The sequence below is a fragment of the Augochlora pura genome, chromosome 9, assembly GCF_028453695.1.
Source record: "Augochlora pura isolate Apur16 chromosome 9, APUR_v2.2.1, whole genome shotgun sequence".
NCBI classification, from domain to species: Eukaryota; Metazoa; Arthropoda; class Insecta; order Hymenoptera; family Halictidae; genus Augochlora; species Augochlora pura.
Window position 1 is genome coordinate 7825374 of NC_135780.1, and position 24572 is coordinate 7849945.

The 24572-nt window shown below is 32.4% G+C and overlaps 1 protein-coding gene across 1 annotated transcript; it reads left to right on the forward strand.

Annotated features, from left to right (window-relative positions):
* The first annotated feature begins 12427 nt into the window (after nucleotides 1–12427).
* Nucleotides 12428–23290, forward strand: Vha100-2 (V-type ATPase subunit a family protein Vha100-2). The gene is made up of 13 exons (XM_078189939.1): nucleotides 12428–12568; nucleotides 13766–13945; nucleotides 14256–14384; nucleotides 14498–14580; nucleotides 15735–15861; nucleotides 16268–16444; nucleotides 17446–17658; nucleotides 17778–17991; nucleotides 18383–18809; nucleotides 19609–19736; nucleotides 20093–20322; nucleotides 21162–21556; nucleotides 22116–23290. The coding sequence occupies exons 1-13, from the start codon at nucleotides 12452–12454 to the stop codon at nucleotides 22210–22212; spliced, it is 2517 nt and encodes an 838-aa protein (XP_078046065.1). The 5' UTR covers nucleotides 12428–12451; the 3' UTR covers nucleotides 22213–23290.
* Nucleotides 23291–24572: the final 1282 nt, after the last annotated feature.

Genomic DNA, 24572 nt, shown 5'->3' on the forward strand with positions numbered 1-24572 from the left:
TAAATGGCCGTTGAACACGAGTGAAAATTACGTTTGAATTTATTGATTTCCTTGATTCAAATATGATCGTTTTGATAATTGAAACGAGTTAATTTTTAACGCTTGCACTGTTTTAATTTTTAAATACGCGAAGATCTATATCTAACAAGTGTAACTTCCACTATCAGAAAACGTGCCTCTTTGCACGCACGTGCTTAATTGCTGGTGTTGCTACAATCTTTGTAATACTTATGCTTTATACTATAAAATAGTAGATTGTTTAATTTTTATTTAACCGTTCCTGTGTTAACGATAAAATCCAGATTTTATTCAATCGAAAGATGTTCATTTTCGTGGAAGTGTCTAAAACAGATTCATGAGGTTCATAAAGCGGAAATATCTCTCTTAATTGGACAAATGCAGAAAATATCTATTGTAGATGATAATAACTGTATGCAGAATGTTTGTTCTGTGGTAAAAAGTTCGATTCACATACGTACGTTGCAGTGCTTCAGATATGGTATCTACACATCTAACTTAGGCACTTACATCACGTAGAAGATTACAATAACTCGCAAAATAAAAGAAATGTACTTGTTTTTTTATGTCAACTAGTCAGTAAATATTAATTATTGTAACAAGTGCAAAGTGTCTTCAATTTTCGCTTAAGATTTTTCAGGGTTGAGGATTATTCGAATATAATTTTATGCAAACAACATTTCAAGTCAATTTTGCGAATACAATTTTATCGGAACAAAGTAATAGTAAATGCGGGACTTTCTCGTAAAAATGTGCTACGGTGTTAGGTTCTCTGTTCGTGGTCTTCGTTAACCGGCAGAAAAGTCATGCGCGATACATATTTCTTCGCCGCTTTCTGCACTAACTTGATCATACTTGTTTACACTCTGTCAACGACATGCGACGCCTGGTTCCGTAACTATAAACCAAAAAAGATTATTTTACATAGGGCCAATTGAATCCAGGTATCGTCGTCTGAATATTAAACACATATTAGAAACGAAAAATGATAAATGTGATGCATTGCTTTTCATTTGTTTTTTAAAAGTAAATTCTGACAATCAAAGGGGTGCTTGTTATGAGTAGAGAAAAAATATTACCTTGTTTCGTACTCTTCAATGATTTATGGCCAAATGTCTTCACGTTGACACATGTTTAACTGTGTCATGTTGATAACTCATATTATATATGAATTCTTCATTCGTGAAATGAAGCGTGCATCATCAAACTTCTATATATATTGATTTTTTATTCATGTGTTCGTTTAATCTTGCTATAGTGTCTAAACAATCGTGGCATAATCAGTGGTAATTCTGCTAAGTCATTTTCCATTTAAGACTTCGTTTGCCAACAAAATAAATTTGTTAATAAGCAAGTTAAGCTATGAATTTTATAGTATCACAGGAAACAGGATTTTCTTGCAATCATATTATTTTTCAAACTTATTTCTTTGGAAAACGGAGCCTTAAATCATCTAAATGTTATTCTCTTTTTTTAATTTACTGTTATATGTAGAATTAATTGAAACCGACTAGTTATTGTACCTCGATTTTTAGGCCACCTTGTTTCGTAGAACAGAAGAACAAAAATTTTGTTCAGTTTCCGTTTTTATAACCATCTATATCTGCAGTACAAAAGTTATTGTGCAAAGTAAATCAAACGTGCATGTTGGGGAACTTCCGTTTCCTCTCGCTTGGTACAATTGTTGTAAATGAATTGCAATGCGTCCTCAATGAAGAGAATCGTTATGTTTAACTTTTTTAAATGTTCGCGACTTACCTTTTCTTGCACAATTTTTGCATTTATTATTCGCATTATTCTCGAATTGACAACTAGATGCGCTTATTGTTTATATTCATGGTGTTGCATAATTGTGTTATTGTTAATCTTAACCTACGCGTTCCATTTGTTACAACAACATTACCTTACATAATCGTATTTGTATTTACATAACTATTGAGTCGTTCTTTCTGCATTTAGTGAAAACTCAATTTCCAATTAGAATTGATTAAATGTTGATAGAAGCATCTATAGAGAACGTGGTTGATTGTTAAATGTTGTTTAGCTCTGTCACAGATAAAAGCTGCATGATTGATTGATTGTCTATAAAGCTATTGATAACTAGATTCGCAGGAAGTCAGTCACACAACTGGGCATAAAGCTTCGGCTTTACAACAGAATGATAAAGCTAAGACCTGCAACTGTACATGGATGTGCGCACGATGCTGTGCTAACTCATTTAAAATATAGCAAAAATAAATCGAAGTTACAAAAGATAAATCGGTAACAGGTTGTTCACGAAATGTAAATCTCAGATGAATGATAGAATCACTTGTAACTTATAATTAGGATAAGTAATTATGATCAGGTAATCAGGTAATTGAAATATACATTAAAATGAACGGGGATATATACAGTTACTCTAAAATGTGATAATTATAATCTTCGAAATTAATAATTAACATATGCATTGAAATAAGCTGTAAAGCGTTTTTAATTTTTGTAACCGAAAATTGTGACTTAATAAAAATAGCACTTGTTAAGATTTTTTAAATAATACTTTAGAATAGTAACAAGGCTTTGTTTTTTTTATTTTTTATTGTTATTTAAATAAGGTAAAATATAAATAAAAAAATTTATAAATAAAATAAAATACAGGAAAATCAAAAATAGCTCGAATATAATATTGAAATATTAGTGAATAAATCAATAAGATCACGAGTAGACTATGTGATACACGAAAATGTGTATTGTATCTAAATAAAGTCTTATTTTACGCGACAGATACATCGTCTGTGCTCTTAAATGCGGCATTGACGCGCGAGAGCTTGTTTGACCATTAATTAACTCGTTAGTTAGCGTACATTTCCTACGTTCTGTGGGAAATGTGTTCTGACTAAATGGACGAGAGCGTAAATTTTTTTCTATTTACAGCTTATGAAAATAGTAACATGTTTATTCACACGTTTTTGTATAATCTGCATAAAATACAAGTTTGTGCAAACAATTACCAAGTCTACGAATTAATAAGAATTAGAAATTAATTTTGAAAAAAATGAATAGACTTTTTTTGTCTAGGCTGTAGACTCCGCAGGAATACACTTGTATACAACAATTGTATATCATTTATTCTTCTACAAAGTTCAACATTGATGATAGCAGGATCTTAATCGCATACTGTACAATGGAATACAAACGCTCGTGTTCGATCAGTGAAACTCGTGTTTTGTAAATATCGTATTTTGTATCATTGTATCTACCGAGTCAAATGTAAAATCTCTACGATAAATATTTTGAGTAGACCGATAAAAAAGGTATTCTTCGTGGTCAATTCGTCTGGCATGAGCTACGTTCAAGTTTCGATTCACGGACAATTCGTTTTATTCGTTCATTATGCTCACTTTATTGAAGATTTCCACGTGCTTGTTCTATGCAAGTGTTCGTCCATTTCTCAAGGTGCATAATGGACTTTGCACTGCGAGCTCCGTATCGCGTACCACGCTTATCTGTATAGTAGAACGGTCATTGATGATATACCTTTGTCTCTTTTCTTCTTTTGTTTTCCGTAATGTTTAAATGAGATTCTTATCGACGATTTGAACAGATACGTTCGATATTGTTTTTTTTCTATTATCTTTGAGAAACATTGATACGATTTATAATCATGTTTTCTGTGTCGGGGACGAGACCGATCAACAAAGGACTTGCGAATATATTAAAACATTCGCGTCGGGTTATCCTTATTTTAGGTTACGGTAGAATTTTTTAATTTCTTGATGTGAATTTGTTGTATATTGTTATATATATAACACGTTGTATATTGATGACATTTTCTAGTTTCAGTTTGCAGAACTTTCACAATTCATATTCGCCCTTTATACGATCGTTTGTTTAATTCGTGAATGATATAATCATCAATAACAATCTTTTGGCCAGATAAGGGTATTTTCAATGAAATTATCTAATCTTGACAATATTTATCTGTCTGCAAATAGAGTGGAGAAATAGTGAAAATTATACTGAACTTTCTAGGTAAAGCGAAACTGTTTCAATGTTTCTATACGAATGTTGCATAAATATTTACGTCCGACACCATTTCCTTATCGCATTTTTGTTTAACATCTGACGTAAGATAACGTTTATGAAAGTTTTATGAGATTTACCTGTTCTCGGAATATTACAAAACTCCAATGGAATTTCAACGAGCTTGATCTTTTCAACGGACCCGACCGTCGGCTGATCTTTGTAAATCAAACGTCAAAAATTTGTGTTTGCGCAAAAATGCGCAGTGCAATGATAAATACCCACTGTTTAACTTTATCGTTAAACCACGGGATCGTTTAACACCTCCGCCGCGACGCTTACCAATTATTACAAAGTCTAGAGAGAACGAGGCGATATCTGGATCTTTATCCATGGTTTGGATCTTGGTAGCAAATATATTAGCACCGAGATAAAAATGCTCTAAGCAACGATTGAAGATATTATTTTCGTAAAATATTGATTAGCGATGAGTACAAAGGTGTGATTTGTTTCAATTACTGTTCTATTATCTGTCCGAAAAATAACGGATACAGTAATTGAAACACTTTCATTTAAAGGAGATAATATTTCAAGATCTATTTTATTCCCTAGTTTTACATCGAACAATATTTCAAAGTATTTACAGGTTTAATTGTACGTTAATTTGAATTCATTTTACGATGTAGAAACATAGTTGTGTGAAGCAAAATGTTTTACTACATCTGGACGAAATTTGTGTGACACTAATATTCTTCAGTAAAAAATGCTACACATTTTGTTAAAAGTCTGTCGAGTGAAGGAATAACAAGAAATAAAAAAACAACTTAACAAAGAAAAAAGTTTCTTTATTCTTTGTAGAAGCTATATAAAATAATAAATTGCATAACTATACATTGAAATTTGCTTAGAGAAAATCAACTAAGATGTTATAAATGATAAGAATATTGTACCACTAATATTTAATATTTCCATATCTATAGCTAATTGCTTCAAATTTTGATTATTTATGCTGCAAACCATCTTTTGTAATGTTGCAGTATCAATTTTATCCCATTTTTGGTTTACAGCGTTTTCTAGCTTTTCAATTTTTAGAATTTTGAAAATTCCTTTTAAGGATACACTTTTGAACTTTTATAGAAAATGAAAAACGGATGATAGAATCTATTTTTTAAAAGTTCCTCTCTTTTAACATGCAGTGCGAGTTCATTTTCGCGTGATTATAGTCGTCTTCTGGATAGACTGAATAAGATTTATCTAGTATATGGTGTTTGGCAACAGGTGGGAGAAACTCTAATGGATATCTATCCGCCGGATGATTTATCACTGATCTGACTTATGCACGTCGCTGGTGATGGATCAGACCATGTAGAAGCATTAATAATTACAAAATGAATTTCTCCAATGTTGCCAAATACTGTGTATATAAAATGCATGGGTAGAATGCATTTAGTTTGGAATGTATGCAAATATTTGAAATACTAAGTGAATGCAGAATCTACTCTTTTTAAAATGATCGTGTAATATTAATACTAATAAATCACTTTTTTTTATTGTAATAATTTATTAGTAGAAAAATAATAGGTTGTTGCTAGAAATCTTCATCACGAATCCGACTCGTCAAAGTATTGTTAATAAAGATCATTATTTTCGACTTATTCAAATTATTGAACAACGAAGTATGTATTTATTTATTTTCAATTTATGTCAAGTAACTTAAACAATTTGTACTTTAAAATAATATCATAATACTCCGTAGTCTACTAATTAATCTTTTTATAAATATATAAATAGATAATAATTATGGAAAGTGGTTGTTCCATCATAATAGTAGAATGAAGCTTGATAGAGAACTTGATCAGTTTATATTTATTTCCTTGATTTACAGTGCCAAGTAGAACCGGGAAAGTTTATCTACAGTAAAACGCCATTTACATGAACTTGTCGAGAAACAAGTTGGTTTAGATAATCAGGTTTTTTTTTATATTACAAACGTCCACTTATCTCTCACTATCGACTATGATTTTTCATATTTAACTTTTCTACCCTTATTATATAACAATTTATTATCGTAGAAAATATGAACGCAGAATGTACAAATTACAAGGACTCTGTAAAGCTTAATATATTTGGAATCATGAACGTCTCTCAAAATTCGCACACACAACAATTAAAATTGTCATTGGCACTATCTAATGTCTCTTGTTTTAAGGAAAAACCTAGACACATACCAAATTGCTATAGATTAGATTAGATTACTTTCTCTGACATATACAATTCTTTAATGACAATCTCATTCGAATCTATTTCGAAGTCTACAGATTACTTTCTTCTTCATTTTTCTATCCATTATTATATTTATTTTTTTATATAATAAGCTTAAAACTATTACGTTACAATGTAATTTCCGAAAATACGTATGTGTCTTTTGATCGAGTCCACGTAACACGAAAAACAAGCAGTTTTTAAATTTAGTTTACATAAATGGAATTCCGCTATATTCAAGGTCTGTTAATTGTAGCAGTATCTGATTAATTCATAGAAGAATAAGCATCGTGATTCAGAAAAGCATCTGCATGATCGAGTTTAACCTGAACATGTAATCTCTGTACGAAGGATAGCCGCTGCCGCACGACCGAGCTGTATATATAATTGCGTGGGTTACGCAATTATAAAATGGAATTCATACGTTCCTACGTCGTTACTAATTCGATGTGTTACTGTGGCTAAGTAAACGGAAGTCTCTCGGCAAAGACAGGAAAATGTCTCCAATTTGGATAAAAACCACGTGTTTGAAAGGAAGGGAAAAGTATAATGGCGTGACATAATTCTTCATAACTCTACGATTTAATTATTATTGTTTGGAGTATAAATTGAGTCAAGTTAGTCATTACTGATTCGATGTGCAACTATATATCTAAAGAAACGGAAGTTTTTAGAGACAGAAAAATGTTTCCCACTCGATAAAAACAGCGTCTTTGGAATGAAGGTAAAAGGATAGTCGTATCACATAATTCAACACTTTGCTGTGATTATTACTTGGAGCACAGGTTAAGTCGTGCTCTCCATAACTAATCGATCGTAATTTTATTTAATCGAATCTTTTAGCCATCATGTTGAATTTTGGAAGTGTCAAAGTGCTTATCATCGAAATGAAAAATGTATGATGTCATCTGATAAGCGCCACGTCTGATATGATTTCTGGATTTTGATTGCATGGACGTTCTTCGTATTAATCTTCTTCTTATTAATCTAATATAAACGTTATTAGATTCAAGGCTACGTTTTATCTTCAATCTTTGTTCAACAGCTTCTACCACGTGGTACTCGAATAACGTCAGGTTTCCCTTTATGATCACGTGGAAGTAAGTTTCAAAATTGATTTGTAGTTTTGGTATGACGTGTTTGACATGGAACGAACATGGGTGATCATTATTATGCACTGAGTGGTTATTGAGAAATTCTTGCAGCTTGCGATACATGCAGAAGGTGGAGCCAATGTGACCAAACTGTTACAGAAAAATGATCTTCGAATACTAAATAGGCTTGCCAAACAACTAATTGCAGGTGCCAGAAATTTTGTCAGTCATCGTACAATATCTAATCGGTTGCATTTAGGAAAAACAGGTGATACTATTGTCGCGCGTGGACGAATGGAAAGTTTCCTTGTGCGCGGTTTACTCGCCAGTCCCGGCTCATTCCGATTATTATCTGTTTCATTGTCTTTACAATATCATTTTATCGATACACATTCATGACTCTGTTGCATCGAAACTACCACCTTTCTTTAAAAATTGAATTCACTGGACAACGAATGAAAAGCGACGGAGATCGTTTTCAAAATTATAATGTATTTTGATCGTTTTTAAGTAAGCAATAAAGAAAAGTCTGAAAACTAATTTATACACGTAATGTCGACGAGGCTGGTTAATAGTTACTGTTACAAAACGTAAAATATGCATGAAACCTGTTTTGGGAATAGACGGCATCGCTATGTTTTAAAAATTAGTCTAATAACAAGCGAGGAGGTGTTTGCGGCTTTCTAACAATCAGTAGTGTCATAAAGGGAATTATACTTTCAGAACCCAGGCTCATTGTTGTAAATTAAGGCCCGCGTTTATATCGGTGCTATGTTTGTGTGTACACACGATTCACTTCTCTTATCTTTACGTTAGCTTCTATCTCGGCTCTCTTACGTAGGTCCGAGCGACGGAGAATTTCGTTTGGTATTCGATAAGATTGCATTAGAGACGCCTATAGGGCGTTCTCAATCTCGATCAACTGAATGCAAGCGTGTTGTACAAATAAGAGAAAAGATTGTCGTATGAATATAGATTTGGGAAATATTAAAAAAGAATTATATATGCAGTGGGTCAAAAAAGTACTTAAACACCTTTTAAGAAGAATAACTTTTTAAAAATTGGACTAAGTCGTTATACAGTTTAGTTATCCTTAGAGCTTGGTAATCCAATGTCCGTAAAAATTTCTTTGTTTAAATTTACGTCCCTGGATCAGTTAAAAAAATTAGAAGACGCAAGCTTTACATTCGTTCGTCGCTTCAACAAATTTGGTTAATTCGGTCCAATTTAGAAGAATTATTTCGCTTGAAAATGTGTACAAGTATTACAGATGCGAGCCACTGTAATATTTCGTTTGTCGTAGGTGTGGCAAACAAATGATTCTTAAAATAGCTTAAACTGATAAAAGCGTTGTCCACATAACGTGACGTGACGTATAATATTTTCAAATGGTCACTAGCATTAGATGGTCTAAGCACTGGATGATTGCGTTAGTACGTTCTCTGGCGTCACTGTATGTATCGCCCTGTATAATACATTTACATTTGCGCGTATAACTCAAAACCTGCTGTGCAAAGGTATACATACATCGAGATATCGTGCCATTTAATAATCTGGACATATCAGATTACCGAGCCACTACTATCAGAGAACGAAAAATGGAGCAGACAATGAGACACAACAGTGCTTCTTTTATATCTTAGCCGGCGAAATCACTAGTCGAAGAAGTGGTTAGTCATTTGTTACGTTCGATCGTGACGCTTCGCAACAAACTGCAAGCTTGTGATTTTCGCGCATTATCAAATGTGACACGTAATAGGTGAGGACAAAATATCAACGTTTTAAGTTGATTAATTTATAATAGAGCTATAAAATGTAATCTACATAACGAACGTTGTGTCATTGTGCTTAGTATTTTACTCTGCTTCGTTTCTAGTAATGTAGGAAGAACGTTTGTGAAGAATGTTCATCATCAGCAACAGTAAATTTATAGCAGAAGTAGTCGGCGAGATTAAAAAAAAATCCTGATTACGTTTAAATTTAAGTGCTGTAATTAATTCGGATGGTTATCTGCAAAAAAAAACATTTAAGATTGTACGTGATGTTCGATAAAAATTATCGATCTTTTAATTGTAAAATTTCTTTAAATCGTGTTAACGTTAAATGCGTGATTGTCAAACATGTGTTCTGATTTATAAATGAAATTCTTTATTCTGGGCATTGCATTTGATAGAAAGTGTAAGCACAAGATTGTTAATTTACAGAATTGTAAGATAACTGCAGCATGATTTTTATTATTAGCAGAAATTCGAGATTATTATTTCACATTTCTGTCATCTAGCTAATGAAATTTGGAGATTCAAGAAATGTAATTTCACGAACTAAAGGCTAATTTATTCAACATCTCATCGACAGTTCTAAATATTACATATTCATTAACCAACATATTAGAGCTACCTAAATTTTCAAGTTATAACGATATAAATATATTTCTACATCGAATTTTATTTTCTTACGTGCCAATTGGAAGCGAGAGTTAATATTATTCAAATTAGAGTACGAATAATGCCAAAATATAAAATTGACCGAATTTGCAATGTTACACTGGATTGAAAATAATTTGGAACAGGTTTTCTACCGGATGATAATATAATTTGAACGTCGATTGGCTTATCAATAGTCTACGGATTTTATGCATTTATAACAAACTTGATCAGCTAATGATAAAGAAATAAAATGAAAAGTTAATTATAATTATTGAGGAAAGAAATATCTTTGTATTTGGTATTTTCTTGTAATCGATGTAAATAATTAATATTGTCCGTAAAGTCCAAATTATGTTTACCTGAGACGAGATTTATCTACAATCATTACTAGATTACGGATCTTTATACAAAATAAAAATTACCTTCGAAAATTGCAACAGAAAGGAATCAGAAAGTTTGCTTCTTTCTTTTATAATTGTATACTCTAATCATTATTGTTAGAAAGGTAAAATATCAAATTATAGTGAGAAGTCATATTAAACGCAAATGTTGTTTAACGTTGGTAATACCAACGTGTACAATATTCTCGCAAATCAAAAAATTACGTACTTGGATTCTGTGATTTCAGGATTGAAGTCGCGTCTCAAACTTGTACAGAAGTCGACACATGATTTTATCGGTAATTTGGACACTCCGTGCTCATAAGCGGTACAGGATATTGTACTGTTATCGACGAACGATATGATCACGTTTTTCTTGTCACAGTTACGCGATCTTCGAGAGTCACGCACGAATTGCGACTCGACATTGTTCGGTTACATGGGCGAACAACTTGGCTCATCTTTCAGTTTTACGGTTTAGTTTGTGTATTTCTTAGATAATGTTGAAACTTGATCTTTTGAATGATTTCTTGTAATTAATAACTTTTCCATTTGTTTGTATCTACTGAATATAGTCGCGTTTCCGATTAGACATACGCACGTTTTTGGGGGAGATGCTCTACTATTCCTGGCCAAAAATATTAAACAGCTTTTAAACTGTTTTTAGATTGAAATAGTTCTTTTTTAAATTTTACTAATACTTGAAATGGCAAAAAATAAAAATATAAAACTCGTGTTTTTCAAGTTCTTTGTCCGAACTTATAACAAAAATTTAAACATTACATTTTATAGATCTCGGTAACTTACATGCATACTGAAACTTTCATTGAAATCGGTTGACGTTGTTACGAATTGCAAAAAATTGAAGATTGCGAAAATTGCAACGTACATCTTTAAAATTTGTCTACCAGGTTCGTTCTTAGTTCAGCAAAATAAAAAAAACGTAGTTTAGTCATTAAAAGTATTTTAGTATTATAGTAAAGTAGTCTTATTAATCATTAAAAAGCACGATGGTTGCTTCTGAACAATTGAATCAATTCTCGAAAAGTCTAGAGCTACTTATTCTTATTACATAACCTTCAGGCACAACCATTTATTGTTTCCTTTCGACGAGAAATCTGATAGTTGAGCGGATATGGCATTTGCTGGTATATATTGTAAAATTGCTGATCAATGTTATCGCTTTATCTACATATTTAGTAATAAATTCGATTATCGTTTCGTGTGAACCGTGATAGGAAACTTCGTATTGCTCTGAACTTGTGTTATTTCATCTTAGCGGAAATGGGATTAAGATGCCACGACAGTGGCACTCATTTTATAGAATAATATCTATTGCACTGTATCATTCCATCGGGATCGTTTCATCAAAAATGCCAGTAAAAGAATGGAATCTTCGAACATGATATAGATAAAAATATATCGCACGTACGATTGGAGTTTTGTAGGATACAGGAAAGCTAAACAATGAAATCTCTTTATGCCAACGTTCCAGCAGTAAACGCTTGTAAAAATTCGTACTATTATCTTGTATCGGTGTTCGTTGAATCATTGTCGATTGCTGATTCTAATTTAATCAAGGATGAAACTATAAATTGTTTGATCTTTAAAGATTTGCTTAATAACTGGTATTAGTAAGCGCAAAACGAACTTCTTGTTCTTGATAATACTATGTACAGTATGTAACGCAAGAGCGCGAACGCTACGTTTCTATATCGGCGAGAGTTTTGATTGCGTGAGCGGTTCGAATTACATTTATTATCTTGAACTCATATAAAATGCCGCACTGTAGAGGGTTCAGTACTAATTTTCAGAAATAAGACGTGCCCGCTCTTATGTTACACGCTGTAGATATGTATTTTATATATGTTATTAATTATCGGATCTATCTGATATTGAATGAAGCAATTGGAAGTAAAATAATCCAGCCGATATCAACTCTTTGCACTCGGAGCGCTCTTAACTGCGAAACTAAAATATTTCCTTCAACATATAGTATTTTGATTTTCTACTATTTTTGTATTACATGCATATATAATTGAGCTTATTTGATCGTACAACACTTACGCTTCCAACAACTTTTTAAATATAAATCAATTTTATAACATAAAAGTTACTTGGAAAACGATGCAGCAGTGTCTAGTGGCGTCTCATAGTTGCAGTTCGAGTGCAAGGAGTTAAATGTAAACACGTGAGAAATATATGGTAACAATAATTAATACTCTATCATTCCTTCTTGTTACAGGATAAAACATAAATCGTCTACAAGATGGGGACATTGTTCAGAAGCGAGGCGATGGCTCTCTGCCAGCTGTTCATTCAGCCAGAGTCTGCCTATCAATCCGTCTCTGAACTTGGAGAAACCGGTACTGTACAATTTCGCGATGTAAGTTCTGTTACACATAATCCTTAATTATTCAATTTTATCAGTGACATTAACTTATCGTCTCATCATCAGTCTAAAAACGTCATACTGTAATTACAAATTACGGAAGCACAAAAATATTTTGGATGATGTGATTTATGAGAAAATCGTACAATAAGACATTGGAAGTAAGTACGATTTATGGAAAAATAAAGTTAGCCACAGTGGGGCTCGGAACTCGTTGAACACCCTAACCGCTGTGCCAAACGATAGTTACGAAACCATATCAAAGTAATCTTGCTTTTAATTCATTTTGAGATTTATTTTTTACATTTAATCGTAGCTTACTTCAACGTAGAAACGTTTAATACTAATAACGTTTAATAATGTTTAATAATAATAAATTTAGTTTTCCAAGGAAAAAACGCCAAAAATTCCGTTCTTATCTTGTTTGATTTTATATCACTCCTAGAAGTGTGCAAAAAATGAAATAATAATGCTTGCGGTAGCATCTTATCAAGGATTTTTACGATTTTTCAGTGTTTTTTTTTTTACTTTTTGCGACCACAGCTTGTAACTGAAAAATGCTCTAATTTGAAACTTGTGATCCAAAATGTAGTTAACCCTGTAACCACCCTCACGGACATGCTATAAGGTTAGAGGGAATATTTGTCAGTTATTGAACGGCGTAATATATTGTTTGAAAAACCCATAATGGTATATTTTCAAGATAAAAATTAGTACGCGAAATGTAAAACAACGAATGTATTAAAATAATTGTACGACATGTACGTATTATTTTCAACTGAGATTACTAAAGAAAGAAAAGATCTCTATTTCAGTTAGTTGAAATTCATGAAGATAATTTTTATTTTGCATAAAGGTCCGCGGTCTACTTATAGCAGTTATGGGATTTTTATGATTTTCCATAGTTTTTCCAGTCGGAACCGACATATAAAAGTTTAAAACATTTATTTCTGTAGCCTTTTCCATTTCTCATTATAATTGTATTACCACAAAATACATAGAATGTTGCTTCCTCAGTGAAATAAAAAATGCAAAGACAAAATGTCCGCGTTGTTCATGTCTGGCGTTAGTCACTACGATTTCAGTTAAAATATTAGACTAACATTGATAAGTAACTCGTGTATAACAACTGCACATTATGCTTAATATTTGTTTAACTATAATTTCTATTTGTTATTGGTGTCTTCATAGCTAAACGGCGATGTCAATTACTTTCAACGAAAGTTCGTCAGCGAAGTTCGTCGGTGCGACGAAATGGAGCGGAAGCTTCGCTACATCGAATCGGAAGTTAGAAAGGATGGTGTACCTATTCAGGATAACCTGGCTGAATTACCACGTGCGCCGAACCCCAGAGCCATCATAGACCTCGAGGTAAACAAATATTCTTTGCATATATATAGTTGGTGAATTTTGTTTGAAATAGATTGATTCCATAAACTATTCATACATGCTGATATTCGAAAAATCGGCAGTACTCAAATTGTAATAATTTTATAAAATTGCGTTATATAACAATAATTCTCGACTCATTTTAAAGGCACATTTATATGTTTAATAATGAAATCAGATTCTCAAATATTTCAATTATCATCTGAAATTAAGTTAGTAACGTATATACATTGCAAAGGAAACGAATGAGCAATTTTCGATTAAACATACTCGAGTTAATTGTTATTTTCAGGCGAATCTCGAGAAGATGGGGAACGACATATTAGAGCTGAGCCAAAACGCGGTGAACCTGAAGAGTAACTATCTCGAGTTGACGGAATTACGGCACGTGCTCGAGAAGACCCAAGTCTTTTTCACGGAGGTAGCTAAAGTAGTTCAGCAGCTTTTGCTCATAGCATCGTCCTCCTTCGTGTAAACGATGTTACCGTTCTGTCGGAGAATCAAGATTCGTCTCATCTTCTTCTGTATCAACAGGAAGAGGCCAATGACTCGATCAACAGGACGCTAACTAACGAGGACGTACAGATTCAGAGCGTCACCGGCCATGGACGTCTTGAGTATGTTGCTTTTTTTATCAATTGTCAGCAATGCTGTAGATAAAATTGTTTTCAAGATGGTGTAACACGTTGATAACTCTTAGAAATTATTTTTTAAACACACCATTCGCTTGTACTCTTGTTGGAAATTGTAGGGTATTGTTATTACATATCTTCGAAAGTAGAAAACTGCTAAGTAGATTACGGATTTTATGGAACTATCCTAAGATTAATTAGGTGAAATACTATACAAAGAAAATGTCAATTGAATTTAAGACTGCCATCATATATAGTTACTACCATAATTAATTCAAATTATTAAAAACAGAAATGTGTTTTGATTTAATTTTCTTGAAATTAAATTAAAACTTATTTAATTTATTGGGTTTTACATTTGATTGGGTCAATTTTTATTTTATACAAAGATACGCACTTTACTGATAAAGTTTTGGAATTCTGCAGCAGAATTTTGGTAGAAAAGATATCACCATAGTAAAGCTGCGATCACGTTATTACCCTATAATATTGCAAGCATAATATAGGATGGTAATAATAGATTGTTATACAACGAATAATAAATTACTGAATGATTTTTATCTGCATCGTTTATTCTAGTTAAGTTCATTACTTGAGTCGTTAGAAGTAACGACCATGCACCTATGCTTACGTAATATTTTTATTTCCTCTTGTAGAGTATACCAGCAGAGTTTAATAATTTTTTATTAATATACAATAATTATGTCTTTGAATTATGTAATAAAATGCTAGTCACAGAACAATAGATTCATTCCTAAAAAATTATAGTTAATTTAATTTTATTAAAATATCTTTAAATAATACAATTCGTAGAATTCGTAACCGCGAACCTTGATTCAAATTCATATTTTTACATGTCATTATACATAAATCAGAATTAGACGAAAGTTCCACAAAATTCTCTATTTGAAATCTATAGTAAATAAGCAGTCTGTCAGTTTTTGTTAATTGATCTGTTTTTTATTTTATAGTTATTGTAACCAACCTTTTCGCTAAGAAAAAAGTTACTTCAAATCAACGAAAGTTTTGGGATACCTTCCACACGTTGTGACAAATATTTTCCTTGACATTTACAGACCCGTCAAATATCATTTTATAGAACTTGTAAGATTTGTGTTTCTACGGCATTTTTCCTTCAGATTCGTTGCTGGAGTCATAATCCGGGAACGTGTACCGGCTTTCGAGAGAATGTTATGGCGGATATCTCGTGGAAACGTATTCCTGCGTCAAGTTGGACTGGATCAGGCGTTGGAAGACCCAGCCACCGTTAGTTTCCTTTTTCCTATCTCTTTTTGAGAAACAGTTTTCATTTTAGGAAGATTTTCGCTAATTCAGTAACAGTATTTAACGCTTGTGAAACGATACGATCAATATTTATTTCAATAATGCAATTCCATTTATTTCGTTAGTTTTAGCTTATTTAGTAAACACATAAATACTCAAACACTTAAATTTAAATTTAGAGAAACTATTTGAGTTTGAACGAATCTACAAATTATTCAACGGATCATTTCTGTCACTTATTTATCACTTCCTTAATCATTTTCAAATAGAAGCCGCGGGTTTTGCTATTGATTCTATTTAAAAATTCTAGGTTCCCTCCGAAAATAAATATCGCTCGACTGCTTCAGTATTGGTAGCATTAACCCAGATGTTTAATGAATTGTTTCAGGGGAACCAGATGTTTAAAACGGCTTTCGTTGCCTTCTTCCAAGGAGAACAGCTGAAAAGTCGCATTAAGAAAGTCTGCAGTGGTTTCCACGCTTCTTTATACCCATGTCCACATACTCCCGCGGAACGCAGTGAAATGCTGATGGGCGTCCGCACCAGATTAGAGGATTTAAACATGGTGAGACGCACGTCCAAAATGTCGCATTCTTCATGTAGTCAGTATTGCGATCGTCTTTGTATTTGGACAAATTGAAAGTTGTGCTCAAAAATACAGTATGGTATTAATTTTATGAAAATACAGTAGTATACCGCGTCGCAGAATGATCCACCTTTAAGTAAAAGCAATTTAATCAGAGTGTTTAATATTATTAAATAGATATTTAAATGGAATTCTATATTCTTGTTTCCATATCTTTATGGGTAATGGAAAGAGGTTGTCTAACGATATTGATGACCATAATTGAAGATTTCTAAAATTTCTCAAAGATTTATCTTTACACTTCATTGCAACTCCTACGGTCACAGTTGCTCGAAATGGTGGCCATTTATTTCAATATACAATTGGAATTTTATAACTAGTTGATGCATGTATAACTGCAGTTTTATCTTTCATATTTTTGCAACGTTGTTGGTTTTTCATGTTAAGCAATACAGCTGTGTATGCGTCGATAATGACAAAGGGAAAAAGAAATGTGTACAAAATACTGATTTGTACAAGGGACTCCAAGAAAGAGACTCCACTTATGTATTTTAGTGTATTAGGTTGGAAATTATGAAACGAGCGCCGCAGCTAAACACAGACTAAACAAAAACGCCCATTTCATAGTTTAAATAGGGTGAATTTGAAGCAAAATCTTTAAAGAATTGTATGTATTGTTTATACTCTTCTTGACAAACAAATGAGACTTGTGCAAGTTCTATAGTTACGCTTCTGATAAATATTAGTACTTTTGGTTCTTTCTCGCTACACTCCATTCATCTTGAAAACTAGTGTAATTTAATAACTGAAACAAAACTAAAAGTTTCTGAATGGAAACGTAATGAAGAAGACTGTACATGTTTCCATTACCTCTTTTCCCTCGAGTATCAATGTTTAGCCATAAGACGTTTAGGTTCTTATGATGCATACTGTACATATATAATTCGTATGTAGTTTATGGTTTTTCTCTTGTATCTCAGATCCTAAATGAAACACGAGACCACCGTCAACTTGTCCTACGCAATGTAGCCAAAGAGCTACCAAACTGGACCATCATGGTTAAGAAAATGAAAGCCATTTACCACACGATGAATCTATTCAACATGGATGTTTCGAAAAAGTGTCTTATAGGAGAATGTTGGGTACCAATATCCGATTTAAATATCGTCAGAAACTGTCTCAATGAAGGATCGGTTAGTTTTCAAATGATATTATCTAATGTATTTCGCGCGTCTAAGAAAAGTGAAGACATGTTTGAATATCGAAATAATGTCGATAATTGTTTTATTTTATAATGTTTTATCTTTTCTAGCGTATCTGCGGTAGCACCATGCCGTCTTTCCTCAATGTGATCTACACGGACGAAAGTCCACCGACGTTTAACAGGACAAATAAATTCACGAGAGGTTTCCAAAATCTAATTGACGCGTATGGTGTGGCATCGTATCGTGAAGTTAATCCAGCCCTTTATACAATCGTCACTTTTCCTTTCTTATTTAGCATCATGTTCGGCGATGCCGGCCATGGTAAGTAGAGATCAACAGCAGGATCGAAAGTATCCTTAACGAGAATTAAACCCTTCAATAGTATATGAAGAATAAACCTTTTGGGTTCTTTAAGGGTTAGCCAATTTGAGTTTATTTTCTCTATTTAACTCTATGCAAAAATTTGAATAACAGCACTATCGTTATTTAGTTTGTACAGCAATTCTCCTTAAAAAACATTGATGTTAGTAAAATCTCTGAAAGACCAATCAAATATTAATGAGCTTTATATAATATAGTTTCAATATATTATACTATATTTATTACTATATTTATATTTATGTGCGATAAACATGATCCTACTTTAGTATACTTCTAATGAAGTATTTTATTTATAAATTACATTTACTTTGAATATTTCTTTTTAATACAGGTATAATTATGACTTTGTTTGCCCTGTACATGATACTGAAGGAGAAGCAATTTATGTCGCAGAAGACGAAGTCGGAAATTTGGAACATATTCTTTGCCGGTCGTTATATAGTACTTCTGATGGGTATATTTTCTATTTACACCGGTGTGATATACAACGACATGTTCTCAAAGTCAATGAACATATTCGGATCTAGTTGGACCATATCGTATGATCTGAAAACGGTACTGGAATCTAGTTCACATCAGTTGAATCCGGCCGATCAAAACGATTACAAACAAACGCCATATCCCATGGGCATGGATCCAGTTTGGGTATTAGCTGAGAACAAAATTATATTCTTGAACTCCTACAAAATGAAGCTGTCCATAATTTTTGGAGTTGTGCACATGATTTTTGGCGTCTGCATGAGCGTCTTCAATATTGTGTAAGTTCTTTATTACTAAAGTAAAATAAAGGAAAAATATTCATTAATTAATTACCTAAATGTCGGGAAAGGATCGTCCTGTATGTAATTTCCAGAGACTTTGTTCAAATTCTTTCAACATGTTGTGTTCTCTGCTTTTAATCATGTAGATTACAAATTAATCATCCCAAAGTATTTTCTTTCGGACAACTGAGTTTTTTGAAATTATGTACACTGTCTTTATCGCTTCATGACTTTAGAAACTTTCAGCATTCTAACAATTATGATGGAATTCTTAGAATGATAGATAAATCTTTGTTTTAACATTTCTGGACTTCGAATAGACTTTGTTTCCAAAACAATGTTAAAAACGACAAAAAGAAATTATAGAGGATGTATCTAAAGTCGTGGTTCGATCTCTACAACCGATTGGAGAGTTATTCTACATGTAAAAATAAATAAAAAACAAAGAATGACATTTTTTCTTTTAAGACTCTAATTTCGTACGATTTCTATTATAATTTTAGCATCAGTAATGAAATTTATCAAAACATTTCTCATAGATACATTTTAGAAATTATAATAATTATGAAAAAATAAACAGAAGCTAATTTTAGTCGATTTGATCATTCTAGTGTTAATTAGGATTTAATTCATTAGACGTCTTCTTTGCGTAACCAGTATGTACGCTTTATGTTATTAATAAGTGGCATGTACTATGTTCTTTGCATTCGAAAATTACATTCGTTTCATATATTTACTTCCTTGTTGTATTTGATGTTTTAGGAACCCATTCATTGTTACACGTATTTCTTTACAGGTACTTCAAGAAGTATTCAAGCTTGTTCCTCGAATTCTTGCCGCAGTTACTTTTCCTTATTGTGTTGTTCTTCTATCTCGTGGTTTTGATGTTTGTCAAATGGGTCTTGTATAGCGCCGCTTCAGAAGGTAAAGAGCGTATTTCAAGTCTAGTTAAATCATTTATACACAACCATTGTGCTATCGTAATCCTCACTGTATTACTAGATTTTCAATTCGAATATTTCACGACAATCGAATGTTTTACGACAATCCTCAATATGATATTTAAAGCATTTAGTCATTAGGGCATTTTTATGGATTTATTTTCTTTTGTAGTATTACCTTTTATTAAGATCTGCCCAATATTTTTTTCTTAAGATTTTTAGATTAAGATTTATTAATCTAAAATTTAAGTTTATTAAATTTTAATAATAATAACAGTTTAGATTAAGATTTTCTTAATATCTTTTAAAATGTATGACATATTGGTTTTCCATTTACAGACCCTTCTTATGGTCCAACATGTGCTCCATCCGTTTTGATCACGTTCATCAACATGATACTGCAGGGTCACACGAAAATACCTGGCTGTGATGAATATATGTTTCCCGGTCAGGCCATTCTCCAATACGTCTGCATTGGTATTGCTATAGTTTGTATACCTGTGATGCTCTTTGGAAAACCCGTTTACTTCCTATTGACACACAAGAAGAAGTCAGGACATTCAGTTAATGTAAGTGTACATAATAACAGCAACAATATTCGTGCTTCAACAAATCGTTGAGATATTAGCGTTGCGTCAGGAAGTTTAGACCCATTACTCTTCTACGAATGATGAAAGATTTGAAAAACAGTTAGAGAACTCGGTGAGAGGGTATTTAGAATTAGACACCTGCCTTATACACGGGTTATTTGAAGAATGGTTTAGGTTCGAAAAATCGTTTAGAAACCTCAAGAGTTATCTAAAAGAATAAAGGAGACTGTTCTTGAAGTGTTTAGACACGGCACAAACATCATATTTCGCCTTTTCGATAATTCAGTTTAAATGCTTGAATGTCTTGAAATAAGATTCAATCAAGAGATGTTCAAGTTAATAGAAGGCTCAATGAAATTGTTTTGTAAATGTTTGCACATGAATATATTTTGTTTGTACGCGCTGATTGCACAGAAGATTGAAATTCCAAGCAATTTTGCGTAAAAAACACAGATATATAATTTTATTGAACTAGTTTCATTTCTCCTGTCTTTGCATTATTTATATGGGGTTTGATAAACTCAGATAAATTTGTTTTATCGAATTGATGATTGACAGGGCTTTATCTCCCTTCGTGCATTTGCATACCTTTCAATTGGAGCCTCCAAACTGCATCAAAGTATTTTGTATCTGATTTCGTTTGATATTAATAGATACAGCATGTTCCCTGCGAGCATTGAATATTTCTTTTAAATGCGTGAGTGTTAATATACACCACTTTACCACTCGAAGGTTAATATACCAATTTCCATCGACAGTGAAAAGTGATGACAAATTTTTCTGTTCATTAGTATAATTGACTGTTTTAATCTTCTCAGAGCAATGGAGCTACTCAGGACATCGAGTTGCAGTCGGATCCTACACAAACGCTAACTTCAAGTAGTGAACAAGCTACAAATGGTACTAAACACGAGGAAGAGACGTTCGGAGAACTTATGATCCATCAAAGCATTCACACTATAGAATACGTTCTTTCGACGATATCGCACACTGCCTCTTATTTACGTTTATGGGCCTTGTCGCTAGCCCATGGACAGTTGTCAGAAGTATTGTGGTCAATGGTACTGAGACAAGGTCTCGGGGCTTCAGGGGGCCAGTATGTATACAGCGCGATCTTGTTCTTTTCTTTCGCTGCCTGGGCGTTTTTCACTCTCGCCATTTTAGTCATGATGGAAGGGTTGTCTGCTTTCCTTCACACTCTCCGACTCCATTGGTGAGTAGATATACAATCGCAGAATTAATATTTATACCGCGCCGTTTAACACCACGGTACCTCAAATTATATTCTTTGTGCTAAATGAATATTGTGCGGTTTTTTAAATTGTTTTCAGGGTTCATAGTATGGGTTACTCGTGATCTTTCATTCTTGTAGAATTTTGAGTATCAAATTTTATCGCAAATCTACGAAATTATATTTTTAATTGTAAATTCTATAAATTCGCATTGAATTTCATAGTCGTGGGTTTTTGAATGAGCATAAAAAACGGTGTTACTATTGTGGTTTTATGGAAAGTTTGATTTACCATGATCATTATACGATTTCTAATATGAATATAATACAAGTACTAGTAATATAAAAATAAATATAATTTAATGTCATATTAATAATATAATAATAGAAAGAGTAGATAATTTTTCTGTTTCACTTTTCATATTATAATAAATTAATTTCTTGAACTCTTTGTATCAAAAATAGCCACTGAATAGCACAATATCTTGCACTAACAAGTAATATTTGCCGACGGTTGTTAACGATTAGGTCATTATTTCAGGGTGGAATTCATGAGCAAATTCTACGAAGGTCTGGGCTATCCCTTCCAACCATTTTGTTTCAAGAGTATTTTAGAGGCAGAGGAAAGCGAAGAATAGGCAGCCTTTGGTCAGCAGCAATAATTCTAAATAGACACGTATACTGTATCGTGTGTTAACACTGCTTTCCGTTTTCTAAGGAATTGAAAACTATAAATTGCGACTGAACGGAAAGAAATTCATAAGTTTCTTAACAAGATATTTTCTACGAAATTAAATGGTTAACTGATTTGCGTATTAAATTTGTATAAAATATTGTTCCTTTGTAAAATCACGAGATAACACTGTTCAATGTACGCATATCTCTTACATTCGTCGACAATGATTCGACGGTCGTGTAAATTGTGTGATCAAATTACAAAGTTATTTTGCGAACAAGGATATTTTTCTGAACAAACGTATTGATTAAAATAAAAATTATTTTATTTGAGAAAACTGACTTCGAAGTAATGGTAAATGTTTATTTTTGCATCTTTCTGCCTTAAAATGGTGGTTTGCATGTAACTATTTTGTTGATACTAATTTTACAAGCTTTGTAGTGCTTTCGTTTGTTTCCCCTCGTCCTCGGAACTTCTTCGCGCATTTTCTCTTTCCTGTTTCGAAACGCTGCAATGCTCACAGTAACATGCTGCTCGTCTGTATTATTTTGTAACCGTCGCAGCGTTTCTAATCTTTGTTACATATACTGCCTTTAGATTTTCGGTTTTATCGTTTCCTTCATCATGTCTGCATCTGATAATTTTTTCTAGTCTCTTCTATTATAACACAATAAATAAATGCATGTTTTATTATATTCCGTACCATATTCTTCCATAGCTTTCGGCACTGCTTTAAAATTTTCATTATTTCAATTTCCACTTTCTCGTTTTTGTTCTTTTTTTTACAAAATTTGATTGTGATGTATATTCTATATATTTTTCTTCCACGTCCCAGTTGCTATAAAATAAGAAAACTTGCGTATTATGATTGACATATACAGACACATACTATCATGTGTTATATGGAGTTGTGAGCAGAAAACATAAAATTATCTAATTTCTATAAACTGATTCTTTGTATCGATTTTATACCAGACTAGCAAATAAATACATGTATTCAGGTATATTTTGCAATAAAAATTGTACAATATTTTGATAAATGCGGACTTGTTATTTTTTAAAAGAAATATACACTGATCGTGTTTAGAGTTTGGTGCTTCTAGAGAGTTCATAGTGTTTATGTAACAAATACGTGTCTAATACTGCCTGTCCTGCTTTATATTTCATTAAAGTCGTAGCGTTATTTTTTAGGAGGTACTGTTTTCTATTTCTTTTCTCTTCCTTTTCTTTTTCTCGCATCTGCCTTTCTTTAAAATCAATGTTTTAAAGACTTATTTTGAATGCCGCCATTTTTCTTCTTCTTCTCTACTTTTATTTCATCTGCTCTTTGTACAAATCAGCAGCCTGAAAACATGATGTTTAGTTTATTATACTAACACCAATGCTAATTAAAAGCTAATTGCTTGCTCTAACAACTAGTATTTTTAATATTTCTTTTCCATTTTATCAAACATTATCGTTTGTTGTTCTTGGTAATCTACTTACACTTGTTCTTCTTATTTCTTCATTTTTAAAATACGTAGTACATATTTACGTGTTTGTTTGTACTTTTCTTCTTTCACGTGCAATCTTATTTTCTTCTATTTAAATGTTGTCTCTTTTCGTTTATGAATTTCCACTTTTTTTTTGTTTTACTAAATCTATACTTTTCAACAGACAGTGCTCTATCCATTCGTGACTTACCAATGTGCTTCGAATATCGATCTTGTTATTTTCATTTTTTCTGGCCCTTCTTCTTTCTGTTTCGTCCCTTCTTCTTTCTGTTTCGTCCCTTCTTGTTCTGCTTACTTGTTTTTAATACAAGATTTGTTTTTATTATTTTTTGTGCTACCAAGTTCTCTTACATTCACAAACTTTCAAGTAACTTCATTGTATGTACGAGTGTTTTATATTTTACTTATATTGACAATATTTTTACTAAAAATAATGATTCACATTATTAGCGAGCTATTTCATTCTATTTTAATAAGCCAAATTAAAATATTGTTCCAACGTCAGTTCTATCTAGTTTAAAGGAACAATATTGCATAAGTTAACCAAGGATCAAAACATATCCTGTTAAATATGTATCACGAATGTAATGATATATAATAGCAATGTATATATAATGTAAGGGATGCTGGAACAGCTTTCTGGACTGCACGATATATCACAACATGTAAATGATATACATGACGCGTACATGATATACCCTTTTGTTAATAAAAAAAAAGACAGGAAATGACGAACCTGAGAAGGACGGAATGTAAATACGCTAGTGTTAAAGTACAAATGGTTCTGAGTAATCAACGTTAAGTATTTCATTCCTTAACCAATAACAAA

Excerpts from the sequence above, each read along its gene's own strand:
- Vha100-2 (XM_078189939.1), top strand. The coding sequence starts at position 12,452 with ATGGGGACATTGTTCAGAAGCGAGGCGATGGCTCTCTGCCAGCTGTTC. Across the intron at positions 17,992-18,382 it reads GTTCGGCGATGCCGGCCATG|GTATAATTATGACTTTGTTT; the intron begins GTAAGTAGAGAT and ends TTTTTAATACAG. Across the intron at positions 21,557-22,115 it reads CACACTCTCCGACTCCATTG|GGTGGAATTCATGAGCAAAT; the intron begins GTGAGTAGATAT and ends TCATTATTTCAG.